The sequence below is a fragment of the Vidua chalybeata genome, chromosome 24, assembly GCF_026979565.1.
Source record: "Vidua chalybeata isolate OUT-0048 chromosome 24, bVidCha1 merged haplotype, whole genome shotgun sequence".
Lineage (NCBI taxonomy): Eukaryota > Metazoa > Chordata > Aves > Passeriformes > Viduidae > Vidua > Vidua chalybeata.
The window spans coordinates 2,888,758-2,902,223 of NC_071553.1; the positions used below are offsets into that span (position 1 = coordinate 2,888,758).

At 45.9% G+C, this 13,466-nt stretch overlaps 1 protein-coding gene across 1 annotated transcript; it reads left to right on the forward strand.

Annotated features, from left to right (window-relative positions):
* The first annotated feature begins 8,715 nt into the window (after positions 1-8,715).
* On the forward strand, positions 8,716-13,415 carry SIKE1 (suppressor of IKBKE 1). Its single transcript, XM_053964118.1, has 5 exons — positions 8,716-9,011; positions 9,131-9,236; positions 9,529-9,671; positions 11,526-11,639; positions 12,053-13,415. The coding sequence occupies exons 1-5, from the start codon at positions 8,853-8,855 to the stop codon at positions 12,131-12,133; spliced, it is 603 nt and encodes a 200-aa protein (XP_053820093.1). The 5' UTR covers positions 8,716-8,852; the 3' UTR covers positions 12,134-13,415.
* Positions 13,416-13,466: the final 51 nt, after the last annotated feature.

A 13,466-nucleotide genomic window follows, 5' to 3' on the forward strand; every position in this document is an offset into this window, starting at 1 on the left:
ATTTAATATTTTTATAGACGACATGGATGAGGGCATTGAGTCCTTCATTAGTAAATTTGCAAACGACACTAAGGTGGGAGTTTGTGTTGATCTGTTGGACAGAAGGAGTGCTCTGCAGAGAGACTTAGATCGGTTGGATGGATGGACAGAGTCCAACAGCATGAAGTTTAATAAGTCTAAGTGCCAAGTTGTACATTTTGGCCACAAAAATCCCCTACAACGTTACAAACTGGGGACAGTGTGACTGGACAGTGTTCAGGCGGAAAGGGACCTGGGAGTGCTGGTCGACAGCCGGTTGGATATGAGCCAGCAATGTGCCTTGGTGGCCCAGAAAGCCAATGGCATCCTGGCCTGCATTAGGAATTGTGTGACCAGCAGGAGTAGGGAGCTCATTCTTCCCCTGTACTCGGCGCTGGTGAGGCCACACCTCGAGTGCTGTGTCCAGTTCTGGCTCCTCAGTTTGGGAAGGACACTGAGATGCTTGAGCGCGTCCAGAGGAGGCAACAAGGCTGGTGAGGGGCTTGGAACACAAATCCTGTGAGGAACGTTTGAAGGAGCTGGGGTTGTTCAGCCTGGAGAAGAGGAGGCTCAGAGGTGACCTCGTTGCTCTCCACAACTCCCTGAAGGGAGGTGCAGACAGGTGGGGTCGGTCTCTTCCACCAGGCAGCACTGACAGAACAAGAGGACACAGCCTCAGGCTGCGTCAGGGAAGGCACAGGTTGGATATTAGGAAAAAAATTTCACCGAAAGAGTAATAAAATACTGGAATTGTCTTCCTAGGGAGGTGGTAGAATCACCATCTCTGGATGTGTTAAAAAAAGACTGGACATGGCACTTGGTGCTGTAGTCTGGTTGAGGTGTCAGGGCATAGGCTGGACTGGATGATCTTAGAGGTCACTTCCAACCTCATTATTCTGTGATTCTGTGTGATTGGCAACCTCAGTGAACTTAAATTCACGTTGCCATTAAGTCAGTAAAATTTCCTTCTTAACCCCTTGAGTATTTCCATTGTTAGTAACTTCTAATAAATTAATATTGCAATTTGATGTTTTCATTGTTTCCTAGGTAGATGGAACCTTTTGGATAGGGAGTTTTGTTGTTAGGTATCATGCTGTTCCAGTGCTCCCAGCAGGTTGCAAATCTCCTCACTCCAGGAGGAGCTCACCTGCCTTCTGTGTAAGATCAGTTCTCCATTCACCTCAGGAAAAACTGCTTCTGTTGGATACTGCATGGAATTAGATGGGAAAAGGAAAATGTAATTTCCTGTTGGGTAACTTACAGCAAAGCCACTTAAAATACTCTTTTGGGACAGTAGGTTTTCATGGATAAATGGCCATCACCCTTCAAGGGACATTCCTTGGGCTTCAGAGAAGAGCTGCCCTAAGGCTGTTTATTTCCATGTGCCATTTACGACTCTGTCTGTGGAGTGGAACAGTTGAGTCTTTCAAGCACAAACAGCATTGACTAATAAATGTTATTTGAGCATATTATGGGGTTTTCTAAGTTTTCAGATGTCCTGCATTGATCACATGTGGTGATGGGGGGCTGCAACACAGTGATTACGCAGCAGAAATAAAGATAATGATGTTCTAAGCTTAATTATGCTCAGCACTTGTCTTTCTGGTAAAAGCAGCCTCATACAGAAACTTGCCAAGTTGTCAAAAAAACTTCAATAGTAAAACTGAAGGCTTTACAATTGATATAACAGATATTTTTTTCACAGAAGTATCTCTTTCACAATATCCCATTGACTTTTTCATCCAGCCTTTCTCATGAAAGTTGGAAAAACAAGCAGAGGTTTGTGAAATATTGTGGTTAGCTTTTAAATGCTACTGACTTTTATTTTTAGCATTTTTTTCTGATAGAAGGCACCTTACTGATAAGATGTTCAAATTAGCTCTAGGATGTGGGTATTTAGAGCCTGTTGACTCAGGGGACTTAAGCCTGAAGCTCAGGTTTTTAAAAGGCATCAAATCCCCATTTGACTCAGTTTATAAAGCCTGCTGGATTCAGGGTAAATTCAGTTTCTAAAATCAGTATATAAATAAGTTCATAAAATAACCATATAAAAGTTGTAGTAGAAATTAATTGCAGTAATTAAGTATTAGCCCAAGGTTAATTAACTCCCACACTGTAGTAATGAAACTATTTTGCATAATCATGAAGTGATTCAGACCAGATGACTGGCTAAATACATATATTTATGTAAATACAGATATTTACATTATTTTAATAAATCACTGCTCCTATTCAAAGTTTAGCATGACATAAATGGGAGACTTGAGGGCACACTCAAGTCACCTAAAATATTGCTGCAAAGAAGAGGAAAATAAACTCTTTTCCATGCTTGTAAATAATCAAAAACCAGAAAGGTTATTTAGGCGTAAGGGGGATTTAAATTACAAACTAGAGAAAGCAATTACTGTGGTAAAAATAGCACTGGAGTGAGTTCCTTGTACAATCTTCTCCACTGGCTGTTTTGAAGATCAGTTTGGGCAACCAGATTAAACTCAAGGATTGTTTTCTCTGAGTTGCTTTGGTTTGTAAAGAGGACTTTTTGTAAAGGACTTTGGAAAGCTCTCTTCCAGCTCTGTTTTCTGTTATTTTTCTACACATACATCAATTCTGTAAAACGCTGCTGAAGTCTCTGGTCAGTAACATGCCCAGAGCCACTTCAGTGGCAAAGGAAATGATCCCAGACTCCAAGCTTGCTTTACTAGCAGTAAGTAAGCAAAGTGTCACTCATAGATACGGCCTGAGAATAGGAGCTGAAGGAGTTCATGCCATGAGCCAACATCCAGAAGTGGCACTGAAGTGGGGAATAAGGGACACACATGTTTTCCATAGAAAACAAGCAGATGTGGTGACAGCAGCCTGACCTGGACACTGCTGCAGCACTTGTGCAGCCTCACTGCCACCACTGCAAACTGGGAGCTCTGGGAGCCAAATCCCCGTGGAGATTGGGCAGCTGGCTCCAAGGGTCTGATGGGTGACGGAGCTGGAGATGAAGGAAGAGCTTCCATGGATCCATACCTGCTGAGAGAATCCGTTTTCAAGGTCAGCACAATTCTTTGTTCATCTGGACTGGAGATTCCAGATGTTTGGGACTCATTTGGTAACCGAATAGTTAAAGGAAATCGCATCTACTCCAGCTGGATCCTCTCTACATAAATGACCCGTTTGGCTTGATCTGGTATTGGATTGTTTACGTAACTTCAGTAATTAACCACTATCAGCCTCATTAATGAAACATAAACCACCTCTTCTGCTCATTTATAAAGCATTTGTCAAACAAAACTCAAACAAAGGGCAGAATCTCAGCAAAGTAACAGCCCTCCAAGAGCTACTGAGCCCTGACTGGAAGGCACAGCAGTCACTTTGTTGTTGTTTTTCAGTAGAACTGAAGCAGAAGTGATGGCATTGCCTATTGCTCTTGGCTAACTCTCCTCAAGCCATCTGAGATCTGTCACATGAGGGCAAGGATGCCTGGACAACTATTTTGGCCACTTCAGTACAAAATACTGATGTTCCAGCTCATTACTGTAAATCATTAAATGATGAAAGCAAGAGTCAAATACTAAATGACTAAAGCCCTCAGACAACTAATTGCTAATTACAGTAATTGTTGTTCTATGTGAGTTAAAGGTTACATTAAAACAATGATTATTTCATTACAGGATTAAATCTTTCCTGTTGGTAAACTGTTCTGAGCAATATTACAGAAAGCTGAGTATTAACAATACAGATAATGTATCAAAATTATCTAACCTAATCTTTACCTATTTTTGTGTCAGAGAAATAAAATGGTTCAGAGGCATAAAATACACTGGCAGACACATCCATGCCAAAAGTTTTGTGATCCAAGACTTTGGATTTCCTTTCCAATATGTTGAGGAACTCATGAAAAAAAAACCAGAAGTTTTCTGTTCCCCCTCTCGTCTATTATTTATAGATCTTCCAAATGTTCAGGAATGCTGACACTGTTGGGATTGTTCTTCATGGGTATCGAAGAACCTCAGTCCTGGGAGAGAAGCAGCACAAAGCCTTGTGAGTACTGATTTTGCCTGATGGTGTTACCTTGCACAGTGAACAGCTCCCATTTAGCCCTGCAGAGAAGTGTTCTTTAGAGTGAGATAATAGAAATACTCTTTGTTTTGCATTAAATGCATCAGACAAATACTCATTATCAAACTGGACGAGAAATAACTCAGAAGATGCAATTTCTTGTTAAATTTTTAAATGCTTTTGTGGGATTAAATGATGAAATAGCAGACCAGAGAGGAAGAACAATTTCAATCTTTTTAAGACTGATTTTTTCTTAATCATGAAGTTGTTGGATAGTTTCACCTTGCATCTTCTTACAGGCTTGTAAGGCCAGTCTTGAAGAACTAAGCATTATGTCAAGTTTCAATTCAAGAGCCAGACTGCCTTAAACTCACCTGAAAGTCTCAGGATGGCCCACAAAATGTTACTATTTCTCCTGTTTATTCTCTTAAACTTAATCTGCGGTGCCTGAAGGCAGAGTAGGTACAATAAACCCATCCATTCAACCTTCACAAAGTTCCTGGGTACCCTAACACCTCCCCCTTTCAGTTCCCTCTGCCAAATCTGTTTCCCCTTGGCTGGAAGACAAAGATTTGTTAATAAAATGCTCCAGCGAGGCACAAAGTGGAAGAAAGCAAAGCTATCAATTAAGTTTGATTACAATCCCAAGAGTTGGTAGTTCATAGAGAATACTCATAACTACAGGCACTGCAGTACTTTATATGTACAGCAAAGGGAAGCCAAGACCTCATTTCCATAAAGCAGATCTTGACACTGTGTTAAGCATTACAAAATAATTATTCTGGAATGCCTTGCTCAGCATTTTATCAGCAGTGGTCTTGCTGCTGAGAGACTGAACTAACTGGATGTATCCATTTATCAATGATAATGTTTTTCCTTTTTTCCAGCCTGGATTCCATCTTGAGGACATTTGTTTTAACAGTAGAAAGAATATTAGACTCATAAGTGTGAGTGCTGTGGTGCAGTGGGTGACTCCTCAAGATTTATCAAAGCAAGCTAATTAGGATGAACAATAAGACTGAGTTCCTTGGCAATAACTTTTGTCACAGGACAACTCTGCATTATGCCACGTTAATCTACCTTGAAGTATGGGCTAGGAAGTGCAAGAGGAGGATTCCTTTGGGCTCCTGGCCTGTAAGTCTCTGTGCTGCACTTTTGTTGAAGGCAATACCAGTGAAACTGTGACAGTAGCTGAGAGCTGTCTTAACACTACCACTTAATTTTAAAAGCAAGCAGTCAGAAAGTGTTGGGGTGTGTGGTGTGAGAGGGGGCTGGTTTGCTTTTTAAACAGCTGTAGCTGCTGAAATAGTTAGGTTTTGAAGGAAGAACTTCTAATGGAAATGAGAATTGTCACATTCCATTTTTAAAAAGCTTGTGCCCAGCTGCATCACCATGGGAGACTTGTGCTTTCAGACACTTAGCCACAATGTTTTTACCTGTGCTGACCACACTTACAATTAATATAATTTTACTGAAAATCCAAGAAGTATCCTAGAGATTTGTCGTTTATTCTTTTCTCTACTTCCAATATCTAGATGTCACTCCATCTGTCACAGATGTTGCCATTTGATACTGATCTGTTCATAGAATCCCAGAATGGTTTGGATGTGAAGGGACCTTAAATCCCATCCTGTTCCATCCCTGCCATGGGCAGGGACCTTCCACTCTCCCAGGTTGCTCCAAGCCCTGTCCAGCCTGGCCTTGGACACTTCCAGGGATCCAGGGGCAGCCACAGCTGCTCTGGGTACCCTGTGCCAGGGCCTGCCCACCCTCACAGGGAAGGATTCCTTCCATATATATAACTTGAATTTCCACTCTTTCAGCCTGAACCCATTTCCCCTTGTCGTGTCCCTCCAGTTCCTGATGAGGGGTCCCTCTCCCGCTTCCCTGTAGCCCCTTCATACCCTGGAAATAGCTGTGTGGTCTCCACACAACTTCCTCTTCTCCAGGCTGAACAGCCTCAGCTCTCTCAGCCTGTATCCATAGGGATGGTGCTCCTGAGCCCTGAGCAATTTTGTCCACTTTATGTCCATCTAGATTTCTTTTCTTTGTGATTTTCCTACTGTTAGCAAGAGCCTCCTCAGCTGTACTCAGAACTGTTATGTATTTATCCCACCACAGAAATACTATTTCTGATTTTCCAAAGATGGCCTGGGAGCAGTTTGGGCTGTGCAGCAGCATTGTTGTTCTGAGTGTCCCAGTACTCTGCTATCCAGCCTTCACTTCTCCTGCTACAACAAGCCCATGCTCTGTTTGACAAAATACAGCCATGTGGTTAAGAGTTATTAAAAGCATTAAAACATTAACCTCTTGTAACCCCATTTTTCACTTTGTACACACACATAAGTGTTTAATCGAATTGAAGTTAAACACTAAAAAGTTGGAGAGGCCAAATTTATACATTCTATTTAGTTTACAGAGAATTGCTGTGATAAGCCAAAGGAATTACAAGGCACCCCTACTCAGAAATGCTCATTTGTTGATTTGTTTAAGTTCTGTTGCTACACACTCGAAGTTTTGGTGACAAGCATTCCCAGCATTTAAACCAAGGAGCTTTGTCCTACCGGGATCCTCTGCGTGTCCTGGCGCCACAGGAACTCACTCTGCTGTCCCTTGGAGCTGGACAAATGATTCTGTGTCCAGATCTGCTGGAGAGGGGCTGAGCTCCAGCCCTGAGTGGAGCACAGGCTCAGTGCAGTGTGACAGTGGTGTCGTAGATTCTCATCTCCCTCATCCTGGAATTTTATTGCCACAGAGGGAATAAACTGATCCTGAAATGACAGTCTGGTACAGCAGTGCTGCCCTCACCTACCCCTGCTTGTCCCTAGGGCCAGGATGTCACCTCTGGCACCAGGGGGAAGTGAGTGTTAAATCAGAATTATAAACACAGGAGCAGAACAGGCAGCTCAGACACATCCTGGTGCAGCTCCTGCAGGGATGAAATGATCCTTCACTCTGCCCAGACCGTGGGTTCCTTCAGCTGATTTCGTACGGATGTGAACTGGAATTCCCAGGGCCACATCTCTAAATGGCTCATTGAGTGCCTGAATTAAGTGGAACCTCAGGGACTGCAAGTTTGGTTTCACAGAAATCCCTGTGTTGGATAAAGTGAAAAAGGAAAAGATGGCTCTGGCACACAGAGCTGTGTCAGGCCTGCTCTGTGAGCCTGCCCAGAGGCTCTCTGGAAATGGGAGCTCTGGGAGAGGCTTTGGAGGCAGGCACGGAGCTGGGAATGGGAGCAGAGGGAGGCAGCAGCAGGTGCTGCACTGCACACGAGGGGTCAGGTGAGCATGTGAGAGTGCAACAGGGGAAACCAGCACTGGCTATGGCTCAGGGATGATGTGTCCGTTTTGGGACAGGATGATCTTTACCCAACTTGTTCCATAGCCAGGATGGTCCACACAGCAAGATCTGTCAGTTTTCCAAGTGTTCATGACTTGCCTATTAGGAAAAAGGAATTCTGATAAACTGTCCTAACTTTCTGGTATTCTCTAATAAGATGAAAAATAGGGAAGGACCAGAAGGTGAAATATGCTATAACCATGGTCTGGGCTTTTATTTCCAAACTAGCGAAAGGATTACATTTCCCAAATTTGCAGAATAGCTCTCATACTTTACTAATTAATCTGATTCTGATGAAATATTCCAACTGCAGCTGCTTAGCCTGTTCTCTTTTGCATTGTGTGCATGTTTTGAGATTGTTGCTTTTATAAAATTATCTCATTCAGCACTTCTGCACCAGGCTTGATTATCTCTGGGATCATAAAGAACCTTCATCTGATAAAGCATCCTGGAGTTTTCTCATGTGTCTGTGTGAATAAGGATATAAATTCGAAAGATTATTCAAATCAAAGGCAGTCCTGCTAAAATATTATTGTTGAAAAACATTGTTAACGAAGTGAGTGCTATTGAACAAAACTTTGTGGCACAAAGCCTCAAGGACACCCCGGATCACCAACAGTAGCTTCAGTTAGCAAATAAGAATCAAAGCAGAGAGTCAGCATTGCACAGCTTGTTATTTTGAGTGGCGGATGTTTACTGTTGGAAGGGACAAACAGCAGGATCAGATAAGATGGGAGCCCCGCAGATCCCAGCCGGGATTGATCGCGCTGGGAGGGAGCAGCCGCACAGATAAGCGGGACTCGGGGTCAGGGCCGCCGGCCCTCCGCAAACAGCCTGTGTCGAGCAGCGGCCTCTCGGAGCCGGCCTTGTCCCGGGCTCCCCCGACCGCGCTGGGGCCGGGCCGCTGCGGCCGCGCCCGGGGCTCTCGGCGCGCGGGGGCTCGGACACGCGGGACCGCGGCGTGGGCGGCCCGTGGGAGGGGGGCACATCCACCTGGGGCAAGCGGCTTTGGGGCGCGGTGTGCGGGGGAGCGCGCTGTCCCCTCGCCCCAGAACGCCCCCGAACCACCCCAAAATCAGCCAAAGCTCCGGGGCTCCGAGCGGCCCCGGCAACGGCGGGGGCAGCCCTGGCCCCGCCCCCGGCACTTGGCCCCGCCCCCACACCGGTCCGCCGTTGCAGTGACCCCGCCCCTCCCGCTCTGGCCCCGCCCCCCAGCCCGGCCGTGGCGCTCTGGCGCCGCCAGGCGAGCCCCGGGCGGATCGGCGGGCTCGCGCCGGCCCGCGCCTGCGCACTGGCGGCGCCGTGTGCCGCGGGCGGAAGCGGCGTCCCGGCCCCGCGGGTTCGCGTCCGCCCGCGCCCGGCGGCGGGGCCGGAGCGGCGCCGAGAGGAGCTGAGGGGCCGCGAGGGACATGGGCCCGCCGCGGCGGTGAGCAGCGCCGCCCGCCATGAGCTGCACCATCGATAAGATCCTGACGGACGCGCGGACGCTGCTGGAGCGGCTGAAGGAGCACGACACGGCGGCCGAGTCGCTCATCGACCAGTCGGCCGTGCTGCACCGGCGCGTGGCCGCCATGCGGGAGGCGGGCGCGGGCTGCGCCGAGCAGGTGAGCGCGGCCCGGGCGACCCCCGCGCCTCGGCAGGGCCCGGGCGGGGCGGCCGGACCGACCCCCGCCTCTCGGTAGGCCCGAGGCGGCCGGACCGACCCCCCGTGTCTCCTCGGCAGGGCCCGGGCCCCGCGGCGGAGCGACCCGACCCGTCCCGGCTGCGGCCGCACGTGGTGCTGGCGCAGGAGAACACGCAGATCCGCGACCTGCAGCAGGAGAACCGCGGTGAGCGGGGCCGGGGGCGGGTCCTGGCGGGCGATGTGCAGCGGGGCCTCGGGGGATGCGGGGCGCTGTGCGGGGCCGTCCCGGCGGGGATGCGCGCCCGGTGGTCCCGGCGAGAGCGTCTTGCGAGGAGAGCAGAGGCGCTGATGCCCCGGTGGGTCGCGGGTCAGGGAGTCTCCTCGGCCGAGGGGAGCGGCGGGGCAGCGCCGGTCCCGCTCGCAGCTGGTACCCAGCGAGCGCCTCGGGGCTCCTGCTGTGGCTGCCGGCCGTGGCCCTGACGAGCTGTGTTCTGCAGAGCTGTGGGTCTCACTGGAGGAGCACCAGGATGCCCTAGAACTCATCATGAGCAAGTACAGGAAGCAGATGTTACAGCTGCTGGAAGGGAGAAAACGCGAAGAGGCAGAACCAGTCTTGAAAGTCCATCAGGCTAATTCTGGGGTAAGGTGGGATGGGGACAGGAGAGTGCCCAAGACCTCTGTCCCCTACTTGCTGTCATGCAATCTTTGTTTCCATTCCTGCAGTGTCTGTGCTCCAAAATACATTTTTCTCCAAATCTTGACTCTCTTTGCTGGTATTTTACCCTCTGCTCCTTTCAGAGCACACAGGTTGTAAGAGCTGTCCCAGAGGACACTGAGAGGCACAACCCCTTCACAGCCCAGCTGGAGGCTTTTTCTTTCATTTAAGCTTAATGTGCCTGATCCTCTGTAGTAAAATCAAAGTTGTCCAAGTTGTTATAATACCTATTCAGTAGCTGTAACAAAGGGGAAAAAAACCTCCTAAACTCTGTGAGCTGTATATGTTTAGTTCTTAAGAGGTTTCACTCCCTGGTGTTTTTAAATCCAGATACTCTGTGTAGTGGCCTAAAGTGTCCTTTTGTGCACATTGGGCTCAGTGACTTCAGAACTCTGAGATGTGGCTGCTGATAACTGCTGCCTGTTTCATATTTAGGTATCTAGTAAGAATAGAATAATGTTAGATTTCCCTTTAAGACTTAGGATTTGGTGTTTAGGCATTTTTTAAATGCATTTTTATCTGATTAGAGAACAGCAGGTTGGTTCAACCCAGTGACATCTCATAGCCTGTAGTTTTTTAATTGGAACTGGAGCCAGCCTAACTCTTCCCGTGTGTTTCTGTGCACTGATATGTGGCAATTCACTGGTTCTCTTTTCTGAGTTGCTTAACACATCTGAAGGTGTAGCTGCATTTGGTTTCCAGTGCCTCCCTGAGTGCACGAATTGCTGTTTATCGAGGTTTTACATTTGAACAAAACTTGACAATGCAAAGCTGAAAGGGCTCTGAAGGAACCCTTGAAGGGATAGCCCTTGACTGTCTCAATGTCTAGACAAAGTCTTCTGTACTTCAGGTGAAGTCTTTGAGTTTTTTCCTCCCCACCATTTGGAGAACAGTAACAAACTGCTAATGTCTTTAAAAGAACTATGTTCTTAGTATAACCACCTTCCTGTTTAGAAAAAATAATCTTTCTTCCCAGAAGTCTCTCGTGTTCTCCAGCTGTCTTCTAGCTGCTCTAATTTGTTTACATACTTTCTGAATAATGGAGTTCAAAACTGAATTCTCTGCTCTGTGAAAAATTGATCTTCCAGAGGCAGTAGAAAAACTATGGGCACTTAAAGAAACTCCACCCTGTCACCTGTCACCTTATGTGATGTATTGCTCTTCAAACAGGAACTGTTGCTTCATACTGGAATTTGTCAGTGTTTGTTCCATGTGCATTTCTGAGCTTCAGCAAAATGCATTTTTCAGAGGATTATTGCTGTATCTAGACAAATTCTGTAAAATCTGCCTCAGGAGGCTCTGATCTTACTTGCTTTACTTTTGTTGCATGATGTCCTTCTGAGGTGAAGTTGTTTACTCCACACTTGAAATCATCTTTGCATTTATTTTTGGTGTCTTAATAAAATCAGTCAGGCTTTTCTAATAAAGCTAAATAAAATTTGCTGCCTGCTAATCATGTTTACATGAACCTGAATGCTGTCTCATACCTTGGCACACTTGAAATTATTTCCCTTTAAGTCAGGGTGCCTTATCTGTGTCTCTCTTCACTGTTCTCACTGATAAAGGACTGCTGATAAAGGACAATAAGGTACAAGTTCTTATCCTTAAGTATACAAGGCAGAAAGGCTTGCAAGTACTTTGGAGAAAGTGATTAAAATTCAAAACAGAAGAGAATCCAAAATCAGGAAAATTGAAGTAAGTGATTTAGAAGGGATAAATTATAAATTATAAATTGCTTTTGCCTGAACTTACTGAATGTATTCATTTTATGTCTTTCAGGAAATTGAAAGTCAAATAGACAGAATATGTGAGATGGGAGAAGTGATGAGGAAAGCTGTTCAAGTGGATGATGAGCAGTTCTTTAAAGTTCAGGAGAAACTGGCACAGTTGGAGGTAAGAACAGAGCCAGTTACTGAAGATAAATTGAGCTTTGGGGGTCTCCAGACTTTTTCTGTATTTTCTATGTTTCTGTCAAGGACTTACAACACTAACAATTTAGGGATGGGGTCAGGAAATGCAGAACATGATTGTTTATTTTCAAGTTCTTAATGTTTGTATTATTTTTATATCTATATATAAACAAACAAAGTCTGAATAAGATAAACTTTAAATTACATGGTTCCAGTGTGCCAGCACTGTACTAATGCTGGCATTACAAACTGTAATGTACAAACTTTATGTATCTGTGAAGGAGTGGGACTGTTTAAAGATCAGCATCTTTTAACTATGAATTGGCACCTTTCTGTGATACTCCTTTAGTTGTGAATTAGCTCATTCCTATTTCAGCAAAAATGTTGATTTTGCAGCTTGAAAACAAAGAGCTGCGTGAGCTGCTGTTGATCAGCAAGGAGTCCTTCGAGGTGGGGAGAGAAGATCTGCCAGACTGAAGCCTAGGCCACACAAACCTCATCTCCAAGCCTTCAGGGACTGTTATGAAACCACCTGACAAGGATTTGTTGTTTCAGGTGTTTCCTTGTATATTTTGTTTTATCTTTAAAGTTGTGGGCTGTTCTCCCTGCATTTTTCTGAAGTGTTGATGGCAAAAGCTTGCACCCTGCTCTGTCTTAGTACCTGCAGCACTCGGATGCTTAACTCTGAAGTATTTGATGTGTCCTCCCTTGTGATGGCTCATTTCCTCTCCCTTTGTTATTTTTTATGAGCTTTAGTTAATAATTCCAGCTTTGCAGATGGCTCTTAAATCCGCCTTGTCCGTAGCTAGAGAACATAATGCAGGTTGTGATTATTGTGCTTGATAGAAGGAACAGGAGATGATTGAGAAACCACAGTGTGAGAGGCAGGGATGTGGTTTGCTCTGGCTGCACAGGGCAGCTGGGCTCTGCAGAGTGAGTGACCCTCAGTGTCTGGCTGGCCTGACTTTGTCACCTGGCCTGACTTTGTCACCTGGCCACTGCTGAGAGCAGCTGAGAGAACAGCAGATGCCAGCAGAGCACTTGAAGGAGTCACTCCTACTCAGAGCAAACTTTACCTTGTTTTAGGGGTGAAGAGTGGGGTTAACAACCCTTCCTGACGCACACTTCTTTGAAGGATGACTCTTTTTTGACAGGTAGATCTGTCCCAGTGTTCCCAGTTATCAGCCAGCCCTGCTCTGTTGGTGTGCTCAGGGCCTGCCAGAGCACAGCACCTGCAGATCAAAGCTCTTTGGCCTCCCACAAATTTGGGTTCAGGCAGAGGGAGCTCAGGTCTGCCTCAAAACCAAACCAAACCTGCCTCATACACAGAATTTTAATGTCACATCACAGGTGAGTCTGGTGTTCCATAATTACTGCAGGTCCTGTACTGAGTGGAATTAGAGGTGCAGTGTTGTAGGAGTTTCTCGGTACTGTGGTATTTTTAAAGACACTTTTATATAAAAGATTTCTGTCCTACCTGTGATCAAAGAATAATCTTCTAAGAACGGTAAACATCTCATTTCCACTATTCACTTAAATTTTTAATGCCACTTTTTCCCAAGTGAGACTTGTGATAGATGCAGAAGGTGACTCGTTCCTGTGCTTACTGAGAGACAGTGAATGCTGGAGACATTGTGAACATTTGGAATACCCAGCAAGACTGGTAGATGTAAGGGATTTCTGTACAGGAGTGCTCTTGTATACAATTGTTTTGTATTAGAAATTGTTCAGGAGGGAATAAAAAACCCAATGGGAAATACTTTCTCAAGTGTTTTGTGAGTCCTGGGGGAATTCCATGTATTCTGCATAT